The 27,612-nt window shown below is 34.8% G+C and overlaps 1 protein-coding gene across 1 annotated transcript in view; it reads left to right on the top strand.

Moving 5' to 3' along the window:
- PACRG (parkin coregulated) overlaps positions 1-27,612 on the top strand; it is a 240,920-nt gene that overhangs the window by 34,222 nt on the left and 179,086 nt on the right. Inside the window, 1 exon segment of the mRNA XM_065680444.1 lies at positions 22,255-22,389. Coding sequence (XP_065536516.1) covers positions 22,255-22,389 — 135 coding nt within the window.

Below are 27,612 nucleotides of genomic sequence, written 5' to 3'. Positions count from 1 at the left end.
TATGACATTTCACAATTCCCATCAAAGTTTTAATTCCTTCTGCATCTGTCTGCCTCTGAGGAAGTTTATTTGGTGAAAAAAAAGGCAGTGACAGAGTGTTCTGCTTGTTTCCTTTAGAAGTTCCACCCTTCTGAAAAAATGCTTCAGCTGGTAGGGACAACTTTCATCTATTGGCACCGATTTCAGTTGGTCCCGAATTAAAGTACTTTTTTACAAAAGAGGACAACTAAATTTTTTTAAATAACCACTATTTATTTTTAAATATACTCAAACTATGAACAGAAATATATTTTATCAGAAAATACTGTACATTTTGAAGAAAAATAAATGTGTGATCTGCCCTTAGCTTTTGTCTGATATCAGAAGAAATGACTGATTATTAGATTAATCATATATGTATAGCTTAACTGGGTTTTTCATCTAATCTTGTTAGTCTTAACTGAATGAATTTTATTGAGGCTTGTGATGTAGTTTTATTACTTGTTGAGCAAATACAAATATTTGAGCTCTTTAATAACAAACACTTTATATTTCCTTGTCTCGGCAAATTTCCTAGATTGATACGTTCTGTTTGATTGCTACAATCCTACTGCGCTAATTTTTGCAATACCTTGAAATAAATTAGTAAAGGCACTAGAAATACACTCTTCTTCTTTCTTAGTTTAGTTATATGACTTCTGTGCTATGATTGAAGGAGCTTTAAACCAAATTTGAAGGGTGAACAGGATAAAACCAGGCTTGCTAGAAATAAGTCTGGGGCGGCATACAAATGTTTGAAGGACAGTGTGCTAGCGAGCTCCTTTGTTCTGGCAGTGGAGATAAGGGGTGGAGATCCATGTGACAACAAAGGCGCAAGGGTTCTTGATGTGTTAGAAACCATGGGAGCACCTGAGAATGGAATTAGGGCTTCTTCCCCTACAAAGGTGATAGGATTAATAGCCCACCTGAAGTGCATCTACACCAGTGCACACAGCATGTAAAGTACTGTAACAGGCTGTCCAGAGAAGTGACTGAGTCACCATGCCCGAAGGTATTTGAAAGTATTGAAGGTATTGATGTGTCGAGGAGTGAGGACATGGTTTAGTGGTGGGATTGGCAGTGCTGGGTTAACAGTTGGACTTCATGATCTTTAATGTCTCTTCCAAGATAAACGATTATATGATTCTGTACTATGATTCTATGATTAGCTGCACTACTTACTTTATTCTGACTTCCATCAGTGTTATTATTAGGTAATCTCAATTGACAGTTGAACTGTCAAATACTGTATTACTGAAAATTAATTTCTTCATAAAATGTTAGTAGGTCTGATAACTAAATAATAGTAACTCCTCACCTTTCTTTCACATCTTTACTTCACAATTTCTTGAATATCTTTTCTTTCTGAGATGATGCAACTGATATATATCAAACTAAATTGTCTGCAATTGTTCTCAATTTCTGTTTAACTTTGAAGCTGCAGTTTCTATTACAGACCTGAAGGAAGGCTTCTGGTTTGATTTTGCCAGTTATACCAATTCATCTAATTAAAGACATTCACCCTGTATGCAAAGTTTGTTTCTGGATTCTGTGAACACCTCAAGTCTTTATATACATTGCTTGTATGTGTCAAGGAAAATAGAGCTGATAAAAAAATTAAATAACTGCAATAGGTTAGAAAGTGATTTATTACAAATCTATTTACAACTATTATTTAATGCATAGTCTTCCATTTCATCAGTTTGATTTTATGAAATCTGTGTCATAATGAGTTATTAGATTTTTGAAAATTAGCAGAAATAAAGGGAGGCAATGGGCATAAACTGAAACATAAGAAATTCTATTTAAATATGAGAAAATCACATACGCTTCTTTTTTTTTATCTGGCAAAATGATATAGTGACATCAAAGAAAAACCATTTCAGAAACTTCCTTGACTCAGAACCATACTTCTTGTTCATTTGTGTTCATAGGAGAACTGTCTTCTGATAAGCTCAATACCTTTTTATTTGAATCCTTTGAAATTTATGGTGAGGAAAATAATTTGTATTTCTGGATTTTGGCATTTAAATGATAAGCACCTTTTCCTTTAATTCCATCTACTACTAGATTATGTTAACTGTATTTCTTCTGTCTTTACATCCCTACCTGGAGAGTCTGCCAGTTCCTCAGAATTGTGCTTTGTGGTGCTGAAAATTGAAACTTTTACTGCAATTTTGTTTTTCTTAAGTATTGGTTGATTTATCTTAAAATATTTTTTTCATTTATAATACAAACTCTATAAATAGTATTACTTTGATTGGCATGGTCTTCAAAGCATGATATCTTTGTCTTGAAGTTCAAACTGGTGGTTTGAAAATTAATTCTCTGCACTTAGATATACTAGTCTGAAAGGCTGCAAGAACACACAAAATTATAGTAGACATGAGTACCCCAAACAAATAATTAATGAAATTGGCAGTCCAGATGTGTCTCAGGAAATGAGAATATGAATTTTCTGGCAAAAAAAAAGGTAAAGCTGAATAATAAAATTCTTACACCTCTTAAAAAAGCTTAATAAACAAGGATTGTTTCTAGTAACTTAGTAAATACATGCTGTTGCATCTGAATTGCAGACTACGTCACCTGCATCCTTCATCAGTTATTGCACTGAGGTTTAATAGCAAAGCCTTAAGGGCAAGGTTACCAGACTAAACACCCTGTGCAGTTTCTGTGAGCTACAGAAACATAATCTCTGTGTGAAACCAAGAATTTATCATTCATCCAATTAAGTTCTTAACAGAATGATTAGAAAGCATTATCACTCTAGGTAAGAAGATACTTACACTTATAGTCAGATTATCCAAGTATTACTGCTTATGCGCAATAACAAAACTATTAAAAATGATGCACACAAGCTTTCTATTACCTATGCCATACACCGATGGTGTTGTTGCCTTTCTAATTCATACCTAGGTCCTGAAGTCAATGGTGCTTTTCTTCCTTAAAAGAAATGGTTATGGCAAGTCATCAGTACCCCAGCTTTTTGATAGGAGGAATGTGATGTATATGTTGATGATTTCTTCCCCCTCACAAGGGGGGGTCCCTCTTGGGTTTCTTTGGCATCGCATTTGTACGTCTGCTGACAGAGTTGGCTTTTTCTTCATTGGTCTGCATTTCCACAGTATATCATTTGCTATAAATGATATGTTTTGCATATGTCATATACTTGCTCATGTCTGGTTGGAGATGGGGGACTGTTACAATCCTGGTTTTATTCAGCAGCTGTTAAGCTGTAGCTTTCTGATAATCTAAATTATGTTTTACTAGGATAACATAGTTATGCATATATGCTTGTTCTGAGGACAGAAAGTTTTCAAATATAGCAGTTCCCTAGAAGGCGTTATATATAAATATGTACAGAATCAGATAGAATATCCTAGTAACAGCTTGTCATCAGTATCTGCTAGTTATGTCAATATCACTGATAATGTTATCACAGCTATTTTACAGCACAGTGCTTGTCATAAGCTGTAATCTATACTGTTTGTCTCTGCTCAAGAATGAAGACAAGAAACATGGTTTAACAACTGTGCAGTATTATTAAGCCATTTGGGAAAATATCCTCCAAAAAACCTCCCACCCCAAGCTGGGAGCTTTATGTCTAAAAGTGGCTTTCTAATACTAACTAAAACATTAATATAGATGCACCCAATGAGTTAACAGTGGAAATAGTTATAAAGTGTCTGAATTGCTAAAACACAGTTTCTGTATGTAATTTCCTGTTGTTACCCATCAAGAAGGTAAGTGATGAGATTAGCTTTATTCCCCACATAACAGCTTGCTTTGGGGTCTCCAACTATCCACTATCTTGTTTTAAAGGCTCCAGTACACTGAAATACTCTAGACATATAGACTTTTCACTCTTCAAAGGAACTATTTCATATTTAAAGTTGAATTATGTATGTGACTTAAGTCACTCTGATGGCAAAATGTCTCTGAGATCTGTACAGTTTTACCCTGAACTTTTATTTTTATTTTATGTTTTATTTTATGTTTTACCAAGCATTGCCAAAGCCTACAAGTATTCATTTGAATTTGAAAGAACTGCCTTTATCCCTCTATATAGAGAAAAATTCTAGAACCTTCCTTCAACTAAATAGTGGCTCATGGGGAGCATAAATTGAAACTTGACATGTAGTAAAGCAGACAAAAGTTTCGTGTTAGTTGTAACTGCTGTTCTTCAAAGTATGTCAGCTAGGTATGTTATTCACAGACACTTTTCTGTTAAATCTAATAAAATCTTAAAATTTGAGGGTTAAGAAATAAAGAGGAAAAAGCCGATGCTGGACATACATTTGAAAGAAAGCTACAGCTCACTGCAGACAAACTGCAGAAACAAATACTCCTCTGGATTTCACTGCTCAGTCTTAGAAGCACCTACAACATACACATAAAAAAGTCAGTTACGGGAAAATGACTTTTCCATTAATTACCTAACCTAATCTGCTTACCGTCTGTTTATTCATATAAATTTCCATTAGTGCTAGTAATTTGGCTTAATACCCCTGTGTTTGATATCTTGTGTTGACAGAAGAAAACAAAGTCCAAAGTGTTTATTCTGACCTGATTAGATACCACAGTTCAGACAAATGTGTTGTTTGGCTAGTTTCTATTCCAGCTATTTTTAGCACACACTTTTGTTTCCCCTTACTTTATATGGATAATTGCTGAAAGACTAGATCCATAGTTTTCTAGGAGGAATATGAATGTAATGGTGCCAGAGTAGGGGAAATTTAAAATGTATCGTGTATAGAATTATTGAATCATTCAGGTTGGAAGGGATCTTAGGAGGTCCCTTTTTCAACTTTATGCTTAAAATAGAATCAGCTATGAGATTAGGCCAGCTTGCCAGGTCTTGAATATCTCAAAGGATGAAATCTGGACAACCTCTCCCAGAGCAACCTAGTAGAAGGTGTCTTATTTCAGTTTACACCTCATCCTCCTCTCATGATGCAGCACCATAAAGAAATCCGGTTTGGACAAAAGAGGTAGTGAATGGATTGATGTTGTGGTTTAAACCGATCCACACAGGTCGTCCACTCACACCCCCCCCCCCAACCCTCCCCGCTCCCAGAGGGATGGGGAGGAGAATCAGGAGAATGTAACTCCCATGGGTTGAGATAAGAACAGTTTAGTAACTAAGGTATAACACAAATCACTGCTGCTACCACCAATGATAATATTGATAAGAGAAAATAACAAGAGAATACGATACCACCGCCGAACGAGTTTGACCCCCCCAAAGAGAGACCGTGCCCTTCTGGGTAACTCCCAGTTACCTCCCTGGGCATGACGTGCTGTGGTATGGAATACCTCTTTGGCTGGTTTGGGTCAGGTGTCCTGTCTCTGCTTCCTCCCGGCCTCCCCTCGTCCCCGGCAGAGCATGAGACTCACAAAGTCCTTGGCCAGAATAAACATTACTTGGCAACAATTAAAAACAATCGGTGTTATCAGCTCTCTGCCCAGGCTGGAAGTCAAAACACAGAGCTTGCACCAGTTACTAAGAAGGAGCAAAACGGCTCCTGGTAAACACAGGACAATTGAATAAGGACCAAGAAAAGATGAGTGTAGTGCTATTTGCAAAAGCCAATTTATCAAAAGCATTTCTTGTAAAGGTTCAATCATAGCACAGATCCAACAAAATAATCCCATTGTGTCAGAGTGCCATGACTTTTAAGAGCACTAGAAGAATTGAAGCAAATTTAGAGAATAAAAATCTTGCAGGATGAGTTTGGCTCATTTATGTAGGGGAGGCATGGATTTCTAAAGTAGAAAAATGGCAAAATCCTAGCATAATTTAAGTTGGAAGGGACCTTTGGAGATCATTTGGCCCATCTCACTGATCAAAGCAGGGCTAAATTCTAATTTAGATCCAACTCCAAAGGTTGATCAGGGCCCTGTCCCCAGTCAAGTTTTAGTTATCTTTAGTGGGTGAGAATTCCATAAGCTCACTGAGCAACTTATTTTAATGTTTGACCATCATAATTATGAAAACTTTTTTATTCCTCTCACTTGATCAGAATTTCTCACATTGTAATTTAGGAGGCAGCTGGAGCTGCTGTCAATGTGATAGTGGCATGACTATGACTAGCCTTAGCCTGAGAACTGCTGGCTGCAGCACTGGGTGAGACTAAAGAGTCACTGACTTTCTAATGCAGAAGGCTGGTGGCAGAACTGGAAATATTTTGTGCCTCCTTGGATCTCACCTGTAAAACAGCAATAGTCTGAGCTCTATTGAAAAAACGTCTCTGTATGTAGATATTAATTATTCCTGGAGAAGAGAAATTGAGAGTGCAAAACCCATTGTACTTACGTATTTTGATCACAGTACTAAAAGTAGATAGAAAAATAGCAAAAGATATTTTCAGATTATAGTCTTTACATGGAATTGGTAGAAAAAAAAGTAGAGCCAGATGTCACACACACTGGCTGTTGGATTTCCAAGTGGATAGAACGCTAAAACTTCCCAAGCTGGTGCAAAACGAAGAGGTTGTTGAGTTGGTAAGAAATTAAGTTTTTCTTGTTGACTGTCTGTGTTCAGTGAACATTAAGGGTAAAACATTCAAAACTGTAAGATTATACATAAGGGAAGAAAATGATAGATGCTAACTAATTTGATGCAAACTACCACATAACATTCAGACATTAATATTTTTCTTACTACCTCTCTAGGACATAGTTATTGATTGTAAAAGAAAATATTTTGCTTGCATTACGTAATGTAATATATATATATATATTGTTGTTTCATCACAAATATCTTCTTCAGTTGCTTTTATGGCTTTTTTTTTTTTTTTTTTTGCCATGGGTTGGAAAGAAATCACCTTTGTTAAAATATTTCTAAATAGTTACTTAACCTCTAGTATTCATAGAGATGTGCATGCTGATTTTTCTTAAGCTACATTAGAACCTTGGGCCTCCTGAATCTGGAACTCAATATGAGCTCTACCTGAAAAACAGAAAGATATACCTTAGATGAGAACTGTAGCTAAATTTGCCCCTCAGTGTCATTCATCTTTTATATAGCACCATTTTTGTGTGTCTCAAGTACTCATGCTTTTATTACAAACTAAGCAGACAACCAACAAGAATCTTTCAAGTTGATCTCATTTCTTTTCAGGGTACAGCATACCATCTTTTCAGTTTCTGTTATTAATGGAAAAATTAAGTATGAGATGTCTCAATTTTCTGTAATATGTTATTATTCTATAATTTATTTGTATTTTTTAGTTTTAACTAATACATTTCTTAAACCTTGAAAATACCATTATTAGAGTTCAGTAGCATTTACGTCATTCTGTAAACGTGCGGAATTGCTGTTATTTCATTGGACATACATGTGAACTCTCAATGCCATAGATTGTAAAGAGTGTGTCTGTAAATGTTGTTTCACAAATATTCTATTTTTTTTTTTAAAGTTTTTCATTAGTTTCTGGAAGATATGATAACTCTTAATTTGGATTGATTGCATATCCTAATGACTAGCTACCACTATGTAGTGTTATTTTTACCTTATCATAGAGAATAATCAGTACAGATGCCTACACTGTTCTAGTGATTGAATTTTATAACTTCTGGGACTATATTAAAATTTAGATAAATAGTTTTACGTTTTAGTGTACAAAACCTTGCATTACAGTGGCTTCCATTTGGTACCATCTTGGTACCATGATGTTTGCATTCTTGGTCACTGCTGACTTACACTTTCATGTCCTCTTCAATATGCCTGTGCTGCATATTCTTGATCTTATGGTTCTCAAGTGGTAGGAAGGTGGAGGAAAGAATAGAAATGTTAATACAGTCCTAAGAATCTTTTATTATGGTTTAACTTCCATTCCACTGAGATATCTCCATCACCTGTGTCTATATGATACGTCCTGAAAAACAAACAGTTAAGAGGTGTTAATTTCCAGTATCAAAATACGCATGGAGTTAAAATACAGTGAACTATAGCTGCCTCCCGAGAAGAGGGAGGAAAAACCTCATACAAATGTTTTTGGCCATAGAACTTGGTGAGAATGATCACCTTTAGGAACAGGAATTGAACCTTTACTAAAGCTACAGCGTTAAAACTAGTCCTTAGAGAAAAGGAGATAATTTAAAACTAATTTCTTTCCTTTTGTTTTGTTTTATCAAACTATGTTTCTCATACCTTTTCCCCTGAAATTCTACCTCATTTTTGTCTTCCATGTTTCCCAAACCCTTCTATACCTGCTGTCTGTTGACTGGGAGAGTGTATGCTGCTGGTGCTCTTTTCTCAGCTACATGTGCTCAGACAGTACTGGGCAGATATTACAGCCAGGCAGAATAGCTTACAACAGCTACACAGAATACTAAACTAATACATTCATATTACCACCCCTCCCTCGATGGAATATAAATTGAGGTTTGCTGCCTTTACCTGGCTGCAGGTTTTCACAAATCATCTGATATTTTAATTGTATCTCTTTAAAACTCTGTTGGGTTTGCAGTTTGGGTTGGGGGTTTTTTTGGTTAGGTTTTTTTTTTTTTTTTGCAATTGATCAGCGTCCTCAAAAGTCACAGAAGGGGATGCATACATCTTTATAGAAGTCTGGTTAGATTCTTTCCTTAAAATACCAGGCTAAAAGTATGGTGATAGCAATTCTATAATTACAGTGGAAACAATCTTCCTATCATAAGCATAGAAAGAATGCCTACTGCCCTGTGCCTACTTTCTAAGTAGTTTTGTGAAACTCAAAAAAAGAGCTTTTATATTGCATTGTTAATTGTAACTGCAGCAGTTTGTTGGTACTAGATTTTGTGATGTACTCTGATTTCTCAGTACCTATATTAAGGAGCTAGGACTCAAGAAATAAAAAATACCCACTAAACATTTCCAATTACTAATTACCAACATTAGTAATCAAGCTATTTGTTACCTTAGTCTATAACGTATACTTTTCAACTTTTAGTGGGGATCATTTATTTTTTTTTAACAGAACAATTACTTTTGACTAACATGCAGTAATCTTTCAGTTTAGCTGTACAATTTTGATACAGTTTTCCATTTGAAATTTTTATTAATTTTTTTTTATTAACACTCTTTTCTAGATACCGTGTGGAGCAGTTTCTTCATAGCTCCACCTTCATTTATTTTCTAGTTCTAATTCATTGATAATCAATTCTGGAATATGTTTTTCAAGAAATATTGTTCTGTGGCAATATCCTGGATGTAAAGACACAAATCTGTGATATGGAAATCTTAGATTTTTACAGAGTTACAGCACTGGAACAGATGAAATTGGGGTATGAATTATTTCTTATTTAATCAATTAAAACAAATTATCAAGGGGTTTGGAACCATAGTGTGTTGTAGTAGATGTTGACACTGTTGAAGTTCTTAGGAACTACTTGTATACAAAATACACGAGAAAGAAGATAAAAATAACTAGATTAGGGCACTCCTTGTTGAAACTCTGTACCTTTATTCCAGTCCCTGCTCAGAATAGTGTATATAGCATATAAAACTACATCAGAAAAGCATCCCAATACCGTGTAGTCCCATGGGTAGGTCATTCTCTATTTTCTGCCAGAACCATCCCTTTTGTTGTGTAAGGACTCTATACACAGTAAATTGGAGGTGTCAGTTTAAACTGAATTAGAGAATGAAAATGGATGTTACAGTGCAAAAAAGCAGAATGAATTAGACATAATTTGACTGAAAACCCACATAACTTCTAAAAGGATCTCTTTCATTCTGGAAAGGGTATGCATATTGTGCATACCTTTGTGCATGCCATTGTGCATGAGTTTCAGTTAATCCCACATAAAAAAAAATTTGTTAATTTTAAGAAACTACAAATCACTAAAGAAGATTATCATTAAGTTTTATGCATTCACTGTGTAAGTAGTTATGGCTAGTTTGTTAATAAAATATATTGAAGATACTGTTTCTGTCCCTTGACTTTCACCTGTGAGTATCTTCATGCTTCCTGCTAAGCCCAAAACTGAGGGAGGTTAAAATTCTGCTCCCATCAGCATCAGAGCAGATCAGATGCTGAAATGATGAGGACTATAAGAAGAGGAAATATCATGATGAGGCAAAGATAATACATAGTTGGTCATATGTGCTGGAAGATAAAGAAAAAAACTCTACATCTTTCATGGGTATTTGTGGAGCACAAAGAATAAAACGAGGCCCCAAAGTTTTCAAAACCTGTGTTTTGACTAGCTACATAGAAGCTATCCTATGCAAAAATACATTTCCAAGAAGACTCCTATGAACCATAGGAAAAACTAGGTCATTCTTCTCTATTATTTCAAGTCTAGATGGAATAAAAGATGTATGCAATAAAAAGAAAAAATAATATCTAGTTGAATCGATACGTAAATATATAGGACAGGAAAGCTATCAAGCTGCTGAAGTGTCATTTTAAGGTCTAATTATCTTACATGGGAAAAAAATGAGGAAATTACAACTGAAGCAGCCTTATGTCAGTGAATGATGATGATGCTGAAAAGGATCTGGGCCTCAGACTTTTCAAAATGAAAAAAAAAAAACCCAAAACCTGATAGTACTCTCCAGTCTAAACCTAATCAGCTTATTGAGAGACATTTGTAATATTTCAAGACATTTTTGGCAACAAGACTGAAATAATGGATCACAAAAACGATACTAAGATTTATTTTATTTTTTTTTTAAAGGAGGTGGTGGTGTGACATTCACTAAGAAAACTTAATCTAGCTCTATTTGATCACATACCTGAGAGACCATGATGGCCAAACAGTTAATATCAAGTCCTGCCCAAATGGTCTTTTAAAAATGATGGTAGAAATCACAGTTCATTAATTTCAGACAATTCTGAAGAAAATTCAGTAATTTCAGCAGAAGGAGAGGAGGCTTCAGGAAAGGTCTTAAGGCAAAGAGTGATTAAATAGATTTAAGCTATTTCTTAAGTCACAGCAAACATAAATGGAGGAACTGTTAGAGAAAAGTATGGAACTTGATCTGGGAGAGATTTTAAATTCATCAGTGAAGATAAACAAAAATCAACATATGATTGCCAAAATAACAAGTGTGAAGACGATAGCTTCATTTTAAGAATTCTTTTTATATTCATCTTCCAGACATCAAAGAGATCACAAAAATCCTCACTACCCTGAGTATGGGATAGTTTAGCCCATACTTTGATTTAGTCCATAGTAACAATGTTGTATGGATTATAAAGATGCTACATAAGAGCTTTGGTATCAGAAATAGCTATATTCAATGAATAAAAATAGTAATACGAGCCCACAGAGTAGAAAGTTCAAAGTTTCTAGTTTAAATATTTCATATGTTCTGATCAAGATTAATATATTTCCATGCAGACTTAGTAGACATCAGTAACAAACAGTATGTCTTCAGCAGTGCTGAAATTATTAACATAAGTATAATCAAATTTTATCACCTTTTCAGAACATGAAAAGACAAATTTCAAGGAAAAAGCATGCAAATACATAGTAAGTCTAGGTGTTATGGAGAATTCAGTGACTAAAATAAGTTATTAATGCTGCATTTTGCAAATATGAAAAGCATTTCAAATAAAATAATCTATGAAAGTAATAGCATTATCACCTATGAAAAACATGCCTGTCCCTCCACAATCACAATTTAGCTACTGTCAGTATCTATGAAGAAATCTCTGGGAGAGCCTTTTTCACTTGCATCTTACTATTTTGGATTCTGATATGAGACAAAATTGACTCTTTTCACCAGGAAAATTTGCTAGGGGGAATTCTTTTTACCTATATGCAAAGTAGACAAATGGAGATTGTTAAAATTTTTTTCAACTGCATATAATTTGAATTAAGCAACTATTCTTTTCCTACTACTAAGGTTCCTCTTGTGAGGGAATGATTTTAATTTAACATTAAAGCGAGCCATCGATCTGTTGTCCTTGCAAAAAGGACAGATATTAGCGGGTTAATACATACATTCATCAGCAATATTAGCCTTGAGAGAAAGGAAAAAAACCCTGCCATACACTATATGAATAGAGATTGCATCATGTCCTAATTTCTACTCTCAGTGCCAACGAACTTCTTTGCCACTGTTTTGTCCCAATAATATCTTACACAATTGTTTGTAACAAATTTGAATCTAAACTAACTAAGGCAATTAGGTAAGTAGAAAAATTACTCACATAAATGAAACTTTACACCCCAAACCAGATCTTGGCAAACTGTGTGTATACATGCCTAGAAGAAAGGATCTGAAGTGAAGGATTCATGTATGTTTGTTTCTAATGATAGCGAAGAAAAATAAACTGAAATGCTAGCCTGGCTTTCAATTAACTGGATAAAGATAAGGAAAGAAGCATGAAGATAAATATTATATATGGAGATAAATTTTAACAGATAGAGGCAAAACACCTCCTATGTAGAGAACCTTTAAGAATGTTGATTCTCCTAAGACTTTAGGCTCCTAAAAGCCTTAGAATAGCCCACTACGTCAACTGAGAACCCCACTTGGATATACAAAAAGGCTTTTCACATGTGCCTCCTGGTACACTACTTTTTGAAAGCTGGCTAAACTACCTGTAAGTGTAGTGACACATTAACTGCAAGTCTGTTCTCTGTATTGTCACTGGCAGTTTAATATTTGTGCATGGTGTACCTTGCAAAAGGCACAGATGGTCAAGTGGCAAGCAGCTGACTGGGTGCTTGTGGAAAGGCTCTTTGACAGTGGCATCAGTTCATGTGACAGTGATTTCTACTGTTACTGATGAAAAAGTTCATAATAGTATAAGAAGCTGCTATCGTTCATATAACAAATCTGAAAAATATCATCATGTCCCAATAATTTTACTGTGAATTGTGCCTATGAGGATATATTTCAGTGGAAATCATTGGATGCTTATAGCCAGGCATATTCTTTTGAATTATGTTAAAGCAGAAGTGTTTTCTTTACAACACACTATCTGATTCATAAAGTAATTTAGGGAAAGAAAAATATGTAAAGTATGTAAAGATTGTTTTCTGGGGAGTGTAAAAAATTCATCCATTATTGATAAATACAGGTTTTTTTGAAGTGTATTATAAAAATGCAAGATTACACAATTTATTGTTGCAGTCAGAGCAAACATGCATATAATGTAATCTCTCATTGTGAGTTAACTGCCTTCACTTCTGTGGCTTAAGGTCTCAAAACTTGAAGTATGAAACAGTCTTCTGAGCTTTGCTCATCAAGAAAGGTTGGCAATTCAGTTAATAAGTGAAGCCTACTAACACCTGCCTGGAGAGTGAGACCTACTGTCTAATGAGTGGTCAAAGTCATAACAGAAATGTAGTGGCTTGAATTTGAACCTTAAATATTTGAAAATGAAATAAAATGCACTTGGGGGCAGTTGGATTTATTCATAATTTCATATTGGTTGAAATAACATCTTTTATTTTGCCAGATGTCAGAAAACTTTTCCTGTTTCTATGAATAATGTTTGATATATTATTATATCTGATTTTTATGATTACAGCACACCAGGAATTATTTCCTGCAAGTGAGATTTTCTACCTAGTTAAGACAGTCAAGGAAAAGTTCCTAAATAAGCAACTACTAAATGCTTTATAAATATTTCAGTAGTAATTCTCAAGCTGAACAATAGTGGGTAAACTTCCTTTATCAAGTCACGCAGAAGAAGCTGGTAATTAAAACCAGTTCATTTCTTTTATGTTTGAAAGAGGTGAAGTTTGAGAGGATAATTTTACATTTAGCTGTTAGTATCATCTCGCTTTCAGATCCGTCTTTCTATTTATTTTTGTTTTGGAAGCATGTCATACATGAAGTTTGAAAGAAAATGGAACTGCTTTGGCTGTTAAGATAACCAAGTTTTTGTTCTTTTTAAGTCTGAGTTACCCTTGTTGTGTTTAATAAATAATTACCTGATAAAGTGAATAAAAAATGTAGTAGCTTTTTTAGCAGTTTCTTAATCTCTTTCAGGCATTTTTAATTTCACAACTTTTTCTAATAGATAATGATTTCTTGCAATGGTTCAGTATTTAGTTATACCATTTGGTTCTTCAGGCTTAAAATGTAGTAGGTGGAAAAATACATACAGGACTGTAGGACATATGGGGTCTGGTCATAGGACTGCACTGTTTACTCCAGATGGGGCAAATGGGGATAGGTAATGGAGGTAATGAAGAATCCACCATTTCTTTCCTCTTTAACTGTCGTTTTGCTACTCCATCTCTTGAGATGCAGTCAAGTAATTTGCTCTTGAAGATAGACATGGGATGGGATTTTGTGCATTTTTTTTAATTGTGGGAGGACAGGGGTCCCACATTTTAATTGTGGGAGAATAGGGCTCACAATTAAAAAAAGGAACTGCTTTGCTAGCTGAAGCCTCTAGGCATGGGAAGTTTCCAGGTGCATTCAATATAGAGCTAAAGCACGACTTTACGAAAAGTAACAGCTAGCTCTTTGCAACCCCATTTGACATTCTGGATTTTTACAACGTTGGTAATTCTAATCCTGTTTTAACATGGGGAATTAGCGCCAAAATGTTGTTTCAGCAAAACCATGGATGGAGTCTGTCACAATCAGAATTTGGCTTTATTCTTTTCCGTAGAAATCCTCTGTCAGGGTCACAATAATAAGTTAGGATGTTAGATGTATTCCAGCATGGACCTTCATACATGTGTGATGGAAGTGTAAAATAAGCTGAGTAAAGCTCTCCTAATATTTTACAGTTTTATCAACTGTTTTTTTCTTTGAAATACACACAGATATGCATCTTAATGTGTAAGAGCATTATAAAGAGCTAAGGATTACAGAATTTTTTAAAAATATAACAATTATATATATTACAGAAAAAAAAAAAGGCCAGGTTTCATTTTGTTTCATGGCCAACAAAGTTCGTATAACTTGCAGTAATGTAGATTTGGCATCCGAAATTACATATGCAGCCATAAAGAATGTGGTTCCTTCTACATCGAGGCGCAGTGCAGGCCAGTAGGAGACAATCACCAAAAGAGAAGTGCTGATACTGAAGATGTGGTGGTTTACACATTTCAGGGATTTTCTTCATTCAGACGGGCTGTTATTTGAAATGACTCCAGCTGATTCACTTAGAAACTTTTCCATGATGTAAACCACTTCAGAAGCACACTTGTGATCCCAGCTGAAAAATGAATGCAAATGTACTCACAGTGAATTTGTATTTTTCTAAACGTTAAACTGCAGATGGAAGAATTTCCACAATCAGGAAAAATTTAGAAGGCTCCCAGATGTAGTGCAATTGAGGTACCAGAAAGCCTTGTGATACTAATAAAGCAAGAAAAAAAAAAATCTTTATTAATTTGTGAAGTGGAAGAAGGAGAGAAATATATTAGCAGTTGTCACTCTTCTCTCTTTGCATTAAAGGAAATTGCTTTGCAAGCCTCAGGAGAGAAATCTAAATTATATGAAATAGTTACACTATACTACAGCAGAGAATAAAAGATGGAGGACTTTCTAACAAAGTGCTGTAGAGCAGTTTGTAGCATAGGCATATCTGTCTTGTCAAATCAGCTTATCTTTTCCGCAATCAAAAATAACATTTCTGAGGTGATAGAGTAATTCCGCATGCAGCTTGTGACTTACTTTCAGTAGTGTCTCAAGGCAATAATGAGATACAGTATCTTTGTACAAAATCACGTCTGATTTTTCTTTCAAGTTCTGGTGCTTTAGAAGCATTTGTAATGTTTTCTGACCTTCTATCTGTAGTTTCATTTTGGGATCTTAAAATTGATTTCTCTCATTCTGACTTTTGAAGCTGTGAGATGGGCTTTGATCTGTTGTCCAGATTTGTGTAGTAGCCCCAGAAGCAGCTTTTAAGCATTAGATGTGGCACCATTTAAACCATATCAAGAGTGGCACATGTGAAGAAAGATCTCCCTGGGTTTTTTTGGATATAAAAAGCTTTTGTCTGATACATGTTGATGGATCATGTTCTTTTGATATTGAATGCTTGTGATACTGATATTAAATAAAAGGAATTAATGCGGAACTCAAGAGTACCTGTTGGGACATCTTACTGTGCCTCTCCTGTCATTTGAAGTTTCTTTTTCAATTTTGGTATGTCTGCATAGCAAAATCAAAAAGTAATTATAGTATATATTAACTCACCTATGTTAGTTTAATCAAATTAGGATCAGTAGAAGAAAACAGAGCAGTACAGGCTTTGTTGCTTATTACCAGTCAGAGTAGACTTTCTTGGGGATGCCCAGTGGAGATTGCGATTGTTAACCCTTGCGAAGATTTGGGTTTTCAAGTCTTTACTACTACTATTACTTATGTTTATTAGAAAATCTGTGGACATGTCACCAAATACTGTTATCGTGCTCTTCTGTTGTGTTGGTAGTTACCTGCCAAAATCTTGGTGTTTTCTCATGTATGATTGCTGGGCTTGTCTGATGATGGGCTTGTCTATATTACAGGTATAGAAACACATAAGGTACCTATACGTGTAGTAATTTGAGAACCATAAACTGGGGACCAGGGCTTTTGCACCTAGGCTTGCTTTCTGGGCACGAGCTGTAACTAGGCAGTGTTGTGTCAATGCCTGGTAGGCCAAATTAAGACCTTTATCACACTATATGCATGAGGACCTTGCAGTTGATGGTTCTAGTAAAATTTTGTATATGCCAACATGGCACTGCATAGTGCTAGGTATATTATTTGGCCTTTATTCATACTAGCTTGAATATTTCTTCATTGAATAGTGTAATTTATTTCACTTATTTAATATATCTTGCATTTTACTTAAGGTTTACATTAGGATTTGGCTTCTGGCTTGGGTACACAATGAAACGAATGGCGATCTTTGCTGTGGGGAAATAAGTGGCTTGCCAGTTGGACTGTTCTGCATTAGCAAGTAGTGTTAGTTTAACACCAATACAAGAGGAGGATAAGACAAAGACCCTGTCAGTGGTTCCACAAACTGCATTTTTTAGGTAAGACAGTTGTGGTCATGTAACTTTTTATCCTTATAGATCCAGAAAAAAAAAAAAATTAATGAAATATTTTTGTGAGGTAAAAACATAAAGGGTCTGGTTAAGTTCCAGTCTTCCTGTAAGGAACTTGGCAGACAAAAAAACTGAAGTTTTTTCATTCTTTCCAGTCATCATCTAAATACATTAACCTGGGTTAATCAAATGAAATATGTCTTTAAACATTACATTTGATTACAATATTACTGGTCTTTTTAAATATATGAATCATTATATAGCAACAGTAGGATCTCAGTCCATTCTACTTTTAGGAACTGAAAGCATTGGTCTCTTAATATCCTTAATCCCTACAAATTTATATGTGCTCACATATTTTATTTTCCAAATAGCACTTGAACAATTATTGACTTCTGAGTTGAATAAAACAGTATATATCTGTATAGACAAATGAGAAACTGTATGTCCGATTAGTTCTTGGTGTTAGATTTTACCAGCACCACTCCTTGAAGAACTAGTCACCTATTTCTTCCTGTCCCACTCCAAGCTCCTCTCTTGCTTGTGCCAGCTTAAGTGTTCACTCATTTTTCCGGTAAACCTCCTTAATGAGCTGATACTTCAGAGATCAACCTAACAAAACAAACAAACAAACAAACAAAAAAAAAAAAAACCACAACAAAAAAACCAAAACTAACAAAAAAATCCAAACCAACCAACAACACAGATGGAGAAAACAAGAAAACCCATCCTTTTGTTCCTGATCTGGTCCTCTGAATACCTACGTGAAAGCTTTTGTCATTCACGGAGGGCAGTAAGTTGTGGTGGCTTGCAACTGCATGAAGTATGGAAGACCAATTATCTCCATAGCAGTGTCAATTTTTGTCTGACTTAAACTGCTCATGAAACTAGTGTTGATTTTCATAAAAATCTCCAGTTGTCCTTTGCAGGTCTGTGTTTAGATCCCTGAGTATGCACAGAGTTTGACACTCAGTTAGGAAATGTGGAAAATTCAGTCTTCAAATAATTAATCACTGTTTAAACCTAGCTTCAAATAATTTTTCTTAGTCATTTTCCTAATGTGCCATCACTGAGAAGTCCAAGAATGCAACCTGATACTATGATTTTAAATGCTCATGAGTCACTGAAAGAAATATGGTCTTTCTCTTTCCTTTTTTTTTTTCTTTTGCTTAATGGCTTGTATCTTTTCTCTTGTCGCATAGTTCAATGGCATAGAATTACCATAAATTAGTTTTGCAATTATTAAACTCTTCAACTTCTCTTTGGCATTTAACGAACCTGAGAAGCTGTTTATTGCTTCATATATTTTGCCATCATGAATATTAACCTTTAATTAACGGGATCTCTAATCTTAGTCTTTCTAGCTATGTCACAATGAAATTGTTTCGTTAGATTGAAGAAGATAGTATTTGTTACTGTTTTCCCAATAAACTGAATACTTTCAGAATTACATTTTTAGTCAGTAATTATGACAATATAAATTATTGTAAGAAGATAAAACTCATATTGCAAGGAAAAAAATTGTATGATTTCTTTTTGTATATTTTACTTAGCAACATAAAATCACCTAAGAGGAACATCTGGAGATCATCTGATCCAGCCTTCTGTTGAAAACTGGTCTTAGATTTGTTTTTTCAGGTCCCTGTCAAGACAGATCTTCAGGGACCAGGGAGGTCCCACCACTTATCTGGGGAATCTATTCCAGTGTTTAATTTTTTTCCATTAAAGTTGCATGGCTAGAATGACGCAAATAGAGGTCTGCATTAGAAAACAGTGTTCAGAATATCAAATATGATGTGATGGTCTCCCTGGTAATAAAGATAGGAAAGAAAGAAAACTATTTGCAAAAGCTAAACAGTATTAGCTCAGTTCAGCCACTCTAGCGAATGTCTCATAATCTTCTTTTATCAGGTGCAAACAAAAGGAACAAGTCTCAATGTAATAAACTTAAATCAGAGCAACAGTACTCTCCCGTCATGCAAGGTACCATTTCTTCAATTAAGGGACAGTTCCACTCTCTTCCTGATCATCAATATTTCTTTGCCCGAGGCAGATCTTAGACTCATTCCTGTCTAGGTTGTTTCACTGCTTTGGAGTCACTTCCTCTTCCTGGTATATAAAAGGTCTTTGTGCCTATTACAGACAAAACTGACAAGAAAAACATCTTGAAGACAAAAAGAAAAACAACAGCTCTCTCAAGTATTTGGTATGCTGTTACTTCTCTAGCTATACATACTACTTTGCTAGTTATACAGTAGAAGAATTATGAGATGCTTAAGATTGGTAAGAAACTCCTTATTGAAGAGGAGACAATAATGACATGTAATATTAAAATGAGAGATATGGTAACAGATGAAAGTTATTAATAGATTTTTTTATGAATGGTTTTAGGGCTAACCTAATATAATATCTTCATCAGTGACCTGGACAAAAAAGGTAAGTTGTATAATGAAATTGACAGTTGACATAACATTTGGAACTGTTATTAAAACAGATGAAGATCACAGTGTCATAGAGATGGAAGTGAAAGCCCTTGAGAACTGGTGTTAATAGAAATGGAATTAAATATAATAGTACAAAGTATAAGATAATGCACTTAAAACTAATGACAAGAAATTCTGTTATTAACATAGAGCTCATCAGCTGGAAACATAGATGCTGTGGCAGTTACTCAAAGGATGAGATACCAGTATGATGTGGCTATGAGACTAAAAGTAATGCTAGATCTCCCAGACAGACTGTATTGTGTGAAAAGTGATAATACTCTTTGTATTTCCATTCACTGATCATGTGGATTTAGAAAACCTGAATGGATTTCTCTTTCATCAACTTTTCCAGTCACAGCTTGAATGTAGAGAAACTTTTAGGATTTCCAACACTGACTTTTGGCACTACTTGCTGCATGACTATATAACTACTTTTATTTGTTATGAACTTGTTAATTACTAGATTTTTCTTATGTCCAGTACTTTTAATGAAAGAGACAGTGGAAAATCTGTCCTTATTCATCCTCTCCATGAAGTCATGATTTTATAGGTCTTTATTTTATTTCTTCTTAGTCATAATTTTCCCAGTTTATTCTTTTCACATGAAAGCTATTCTATACCCTCAGTCATTATCCTTGTCTGAGCCTTTTCTAATTCTACCATATCTTTTTTTTTTTTGAGGTGTTAGATATGAGTAGGCATTGTGTTTAAGATGTAGTTCTAACCACTGAAGTAAGGAAAATGCACAACAGCATGGATTTGATAACCAAGATCCTTTTAGTCCTTCTAGTTTCTTTGTTCCTGAATAAAGAATAGGAAGAAGTAGAATTAACACAAATATATTTTCTAGAATATTTGTAAAGATGCAATAGACAAAGGTTCATAGCAAATTTACTAACATGACTTGGGAAGAAGAAAATGTTTCATTTCAGATAAGATGCAGTTTGGGATTGCATTAACCACCTCTAATGATGATAGTCTGCAAGAAATAATTAAGATTGTATCTCATAATCAGGACAACATATGCTTTCTCAATAATTTAAAATTTAATAGAACAGCGACTCCTAATATTGTAAGAAAACAATGTTTTAAAGGACTTGCGAAGGTCCTCTCTGTGAAAAATAAACGAAATGAACATGGATGCATTTCTAGTGGCCTTAAATAAGCAGTGACTCATAGACTTGCCTGAAATGCAAAAAAAGAATTAACAAGAAGTGAAAGTACTTATACTAGTAGCACAGAACAAATTGCTCCTCCACGGAACAGTAAACGCAGATTTATTTACATTGGTTAGAAATGCTTTTCTTGAAGCATTACTCTCAACTGCTGCAGATGTGTTTACTAAGCACAATTACTGCTATGCATATCAAATCTATTTTCACTAGACATGGTCTATCAGTGACAGTAATATGCAACAATAGGTCACAGTTTAGTAGCCCTAGTTTGAGCAATTTCTAGCAAAGTACAGTGTAGGCATATCACTGGTGGACCCCTCTACCTCAGCCAATGAAAAATTATGTCAAAATACTTTGGAAGAAAAGGATGCCAAGTCAGATTTGGATCTGTAGTTAGTAGTTAAATTACAGAATAGTGCAAAGGAGTAGTTAAATTGCAGAATAGTGCAAAGGAAACAAAGGATGTTACATGTTTGCATTGTTTTCACTGGAAATTTGAATGTTTGTACTGCTAGAAACTAACATAAGAGCGACTGAAGACAGACAAATAGAACAGTATAAATTACTCTGTATGATTTATGATCCTTGAAATTATCTGAAAATGACACTTCCTGTGTTATAAAAGGTAGCAAGTCAAAAAAAGCATTTTTGACAAAAGAGATATGCAGAGAATTGTAGAAAGTTCTTATCCCAGAAGTATGGCTATAAAACCAAGAACAGGCAGCAGTTTTTCAGGGAAGAATCAGTTGTCAAGGACATTTGAGATTAGTTTAGCTCTCTCAGTCTCTTTTATCATTTGAGATTAGCTGTGTTAATTAGCTTAAACAATAGATTTCTTATAAGTGCTTGAAATTCTATTACTTTAGTGCCACTTGTTAGCTGGTGTTAGTACTATGTTTGTCTGAGAAAAAAGTTCACACTTGCGCATTTTGGAAATACACTGTCATTCAGGCACTCAGGCTACGCAATATGCTAACCAGCAATAACTCAGATAAGGAACTAGGTGGAGCTAAATCAAATTTCTTCACAAGCAGAAAAGAGAGGTCTGAGAGAAGACTTTCTTTCATTTCTTCCAGTGCTTCAGCCATGAATACTGAAGGACTGGAAGTCATATGAAAGCCAGATCTGCAGTAGCTGAGGAAGGGATGCAGTGAAGATATTAGGTAATGGCCAGGGAAGGACAATGGAATTTGAGGACAGTTAGACAGAAATTGGGTAAAATGACTTCTAAAACCAAACAAACAGAAAAGAGGGAATGCTGAATTTTCCAACATCTTCTAGTGCATAATGTCAGTATGGTGTCAGTGATGTTCTTGGTGTTCTGCTTGGAAATGCTTCAGTAATGGACATGGCTACTTTGAAATAGAAACAGGTTTTATGGGACAATCTGAAAGTGGTAGTTAAAAAAAACCCAGCAGTTAACAAAACCTGTAGGTCATTGCTGAAGCGTACTTTCAAAGAAGGGAAATATATGAAAAAGAAAGCAAATTATAATTTTGGAGATCAATTTTATTATTCTTTCTTATCTGTTTCTGTTTTGAGCCATATAAATTAAACTTTTTCTAAAAATACATTACCACTGAACTATGGGTTGTTTTTTTTTTGTTTGATCTTGTTTTTTTAAGGTAAGAGGGCCCCCATCTGCAGGAGCATTTAAAGAAAGACCACCAAAGCCCACAGTGTTTCGCAAGTTTTATGAGCGAGGAGACCTCCCAATTGCCCTTGATCATGATACTAAAGGAAACAAAATCGCCTGGAAGGTAAGTCATGGCACAGCTGTGACAGCCAGCTGAGCTTATTGAACTGGAATCTCTCATTGTCAAACAAAGTTACCTTGTAAGTAAATAAACTGAAATAATTTCTTAATCGAATGGAAGATGGTGGAGAAGCCATTAGAGAAAGGCCCCTGAGTCAGCTGTCTACCTTGGCTAACAATTAAATTATATGCTGCAAAAAGGAAGATGACAGAGTTGCTTTGCCTTAGAGGATTGTTTCCTGCCCAATTCATCTCTATTTTTATGAGGATGTGGCAATGCAGCCTGTTTCAGGCAGTCCATCAAATGATGGAAGTGGCTGGATACAGTGAGCAGCAGCCATTTATCTCCCCCAGATTTCACCTTCCTGCAGGACACTTCCAAATAGAAGCTTTAATAACCTAAATGGATAGGTCAAGATTGCCTGCTCCCTGAAAATGCAGAGCAGAATACGAACGAAGGCAGATTCTCATTCCACAGCTGTACTCTCAGTCTACAGCATATGTCAGACAGCATAATCACTGTCATACGTGCCTCTGTTACAGGCTGACCTCCACTGCTGAAACCATTACAGCTCCGACATTTCTCTGACAAAAGGTTAATTGGCTTCAAAATAAATGTATTGCCTAATGACTCCATCTTAATGCTGCTGTGTTTTTCTCTAAAAGGCTTGGTGATGCTATTTGTAAAACTTGCCAATCCTCTAAGTAACTACCGCAGAGTTTTAAATTTAATTTGAAAAATGAATGCTGATCTTTAACCTGCTCTAACTATTTAATTATTTTGGTTATCATGAATTACTTTTTTTTTTTTTTTTAATTTATTGGTCTACAATGAGATTTTGCTGGAAGCAGTGATAGTTACAGAAAATGAATTATATGTATGAGCAAAATATGTCAGATTTGTAGATTGTTTAAAATTGTTCATGCCAAGAACACGATATCAATTTAAAATGTATAGCTGTGTTAATTCAACACAAAAAGGAGGGATTTTCCAATTTTAAAGCTGATTCTACTCCTGATGAAGCCAACAAGATTAGACCTATACTGCAGTAAGTGGTACTATACAATTTGTTAGTAACTAGATTTTAAGGTAGCTTTTCTAGCTACCTTATTGAATATAAAAGCTTATTGAATAAAGAGGAAGGAACAAATAATAGTTCTTGCAGCAAAGGGAATCTTGTCCAACAGAACTTTACCCATGATCTGAATGAGATTCCAGTGAAGCTGGTCTTTAGGTGACCCTGGAAATGTCCTTTCTGGACTAAAACTCACAGGTTTACAACATGAGTCTGCACTCTAACCTTCCATCACCAGGTAAGACCCAAAGGTGATTTGCAAGCAACTGCAAAAAACCTGCAAAATTTAGTTTTTTATCTTGAGGCATTGTAAGTTCTAATTTCTCAAAATTAGACTGAGAGGTTCAGACAATTTACCTAATTTTAATTGCTATTTGATGCATGTATTTACATCATAAGGACTAGCATTCCAATAGATGAAGCTAGTGACTGCTTAGTTGACTTAGAACATGAGGAAATGGAATGAAGCTGCATCAGGGGAAGTTCAGATGGGACATTAGGAAATGATTCTTCACTGAGAGGGTGGTTGGTCACTGGAAAGGCTTCCCAGGGAAGTAGTCACAGCACCAAGCCTGTCAGCATCTGGACAACACTCTTTAGTCATGTGATTCAGTTGTAGGTAGTCCTACAAGAAGCAGGGAGTTGGACTCGATGATCTTTATGGGTCCCTTCCAAATTGAGGTATTCTGTGACTCTGTGACATTTTGCCATTCTATCTACAACCCTTACAACCACAGCTGAATGTCTAAAACGTTTGCTTCCAGCATCTGACAGTTTGAATTGTTCAAAAACACACTACATTAGGAAAGTCACAGTGGCAGAGTCTGTAGCCATTGCATGATCCAGCATGTATTTGGATGCAAAGATCATCATGCATCCATATGACCTACATGCAAAGATCCAGCATGTATTTTTTCCTTAACACAATTTGCAATCTTATAGACCAAATGTTTCCCTAGTGTCTCCCTACCACAGTAGAACATTGGCTAGTTAGGACCGAGGTTTCATGCAACAGTTGCTCTTGCTATTGCTGTTAGTCCTTTCTTTCAAAACAAATTATCAGTATTTCAGCATGCATACAAGAAGGCAGCATAGTAGTGGTCTATTCCATTCTTACATTAGTGCGTGTCAGGGTCCAACCTTATTTCCCTTATTCCATGCTATTTGATTTAGTTACGAATCAATCCAAACTGAGTTCTGTGGCAGGCACTCAAGAAAACAATACTGAGTGGTAGAATTACTTGAGGCTGTTTAATCTGGCATGCAACCATCATCGATTACTGTGCAGTTTAAGTGGATGAAGCAAGCAAATAGGAGTTTCCTAGTTCAAATTTTACGTTAGATAGCTTCTAAAGTCTTAGAGGCTGCCCACCACTGCAAAACAGTGAGAATGCTGTTCATCATTAGCTAATATTTAAAGGTGCAGATAAAGTAAGGTCTGTATTTTTCACTTAAGGACATGCAACTAGTCAAAATACAAAACATACATCTAATGGCTAATTTCATCAGTCCATTCTATTTATTTGTAAATCTGATTAAATAAGGGGTTCTTTTTAGAAATGTTTTACTCAATACTGCTTAAATTGATAAAAATTATAAGTATTTTAATAATGAAATGTGTCTAGGCAAAATGTTCCATAAAATTTTGTCTGAACTATTTTCTTTGCATGAATCGTGATTCTAGTGGAAGGATAAAAAGAACAAGTAAATGGTAACAGTGATATTTTAATCCTGCTATAATTGCACAATATCAGTGTTTTAGTGTGAGGGGGTTTTTTGCTCTGTTCAGATGTACTGTATATCATGGTTCATTTCACTGTTATTTTGTTTACCAGTTGGTGCATGAGATCCGAAAATGCAGGGGGTCTCAAAACCATGATTTCTTCTGATAAAGACAAATTCTGCAGGATTTTGAAGAAGCTGATAGATGTTAATATCCATGGATTGTGTTAATATGTGCAAAAAAAAAAAAAGGCACAAATGGCCCTTAATTTTGTAACAGTTCTGCATATCTCTAATTTTAAGTCCATGATTAATTTTCTGTAAGGGCTGGCTACTTATAACTATGGTCATAGGCCTAGATAAGATAGAAATTTAAAGTTCAAGAACTATTCAGAACTACTTCTGAATTACTGCATGTGTTGAATCTTCAATTCTGAAATAACAGTACGTTGTTCTTGTTGTTTAGCTTAACTATTTCCAAAATGCACTAAATTTAGAAGGAGGCATTCTTACTCCAAATTAATCCTAAACATAGTCAAGATTAAACTGTGCAAGTAAACCATGGTGTTTACCTCAGTGTGTTTTCTTTAAAAGAAAAGGAACCAAAAGCAAGCTAGATCTCACTAAAAGATCATTAAAACAAGAGGTATCTTCTATGTGAATTCTCAATCTAATTCTTTAAGTTTAGAAAGGCATCTCTTTGAAGAGTCCTTTAACATTGGCATTCTGGTTGGTAAGTTTTACTATTATTGCAAGTTCAGATAAATCTGTTTCAACCTAACGGAAGAAAACTTATGAACAGATAAAAATGAAATGTATTTACAATATGTAAATCATTACATACAAGAAGAGGAAACTGAACCCAGTTCTAAAGAACCATTCAGAGGGAAAAAAAATAAAAACCACAACGTCAAAAGTTTTTATGAGACCAAACTAAATCATCTGGTGCTAGAGGCTGTAATCACATTTATGTTCCTGATCTTGATTTTCAAAACTGAAGAAAAGTTGTCGTTTTCAAAAGCTGGATATAGAGAATGACTTGTTAATGAAAAGAAACCCACCATCTTTATAACTCAGTACACAAATTTCTGGGTTTGATTACATTTAAAGTGAAAGAATCCATATGAAATGAATTAAAGTTTTTTCATCCCCAGTCAGGGGGTTTACTAGCAGTCGGTGAATTCTTTGCTAAATGGCACACACTCAGTGTAATGTTTTAAATATCTAATTTAAATTCTATATCAATATTAGTTCCTTAAAATTGCTGCAATTACATAATACTCATATTTTTTTATAAAGCAGTAACTTTTAGGATCTAGATATAATAATCTTCTTTGGTTGTATTATTCAAAAAATGTTTAAGGGTCTTTCCAATTTTGAAGCCTTTGGTTTTGCCCACTAAGGGAGAATGAATAATAACGGTACAGTTTTAAAAGGTCTTTCTGATGTGTATCAAATAAAAAAAGTTTGTAACATAAATTGTTGTTAATTTAGAGTTAGCTAATAGTAGAATGTAGAAAAAGAATGTTAAAATATTTATAAGCCCTTTGACTACTTATGCAGGATCCTGCAGTTCTCTCTTATCCTATGTATATCACAATTTCATTTCAAAATGTAGTAATATATTCTTTTGCACAATCTCATACCAAGCTATGAATAATAAAAGCTCATAGTTCAGGTCTGAAAAGGACTTCCAGTTTTAAATATATGCTACTGAATTAAAAAAGGTCAGAATGCAATTAAACCTTAGGCTAAAAAAGTTGATAAAACTGAGAAAGTATTTCTGAATTATTAAGAAAGAAAGTGTTTGAAATGCAATCTTTCTGAATATTACAGAAAGTCATCAGAATGCTTGAAAAAAATTTTTTTAGGGAGTAGGCTTAGTCATGAAAGTCACTATGTAGGGGGAAAAAAGCTGCTATTCTTCAAAATAATTTTATGAATTTCAGAGAAGTGAAAACCAAATTCAAAAATGCAAACTTCTCAAGCAAAATGCCAGAATGAAAATTATTTCCATCTTTGGGGGTTTATGTTTTTTCCCAGAATAGCTGTGTTCAGTAAGGATGTGACTTTTAACGTTTTAATTTATGTTCATCCTATCTTTCCTACGTAGCTTGTTTTTTTTTTCAGGGGCCAGTATAAGCTCCAGTAGCAAAATCACTTCTAGGTGATGGAAATTAGATGCAGTGGTAAAAGAATGTGTTCAGCTCTTAATGTCATGAATTTGGATTGGGGTTTTTGCCATAAAATAGCTGGGGTTTAAATTATGTTTTCTTTTCCTGGAAGTGCAACCTTTTTGCTTGTTTGAGGGATAAGTTTTAAGTGAGAGAGAATATATCTTTTTATATCAATCGATATAGTTGGGAGACAAGTATCATAGAATCATAGAATCATAGAATAGTTAGGGTTGGAAAGGACCTCAAGATCAT

Source organism: Lathamus discolor, chromosome 5 (assembly GCF_037157495.1).
Source record: "Lathamus discolor isolate bLatDis1 chromosome 5, bLatDis1.hap1, whole genome shotgun sequence".
In the NCBI taxonomy this organism is placed as follows: domain Eukaryota; kingdom Metazoa; phylum Chordata; class Aves; order Psittaciformes; family Psittacidae; genus Lathamus; species Lathamus discolor.
Note: the sequence above shows the minus strand (reverse complement) of the source record. Positions and strands in the feature narration are given on the sequence as shown.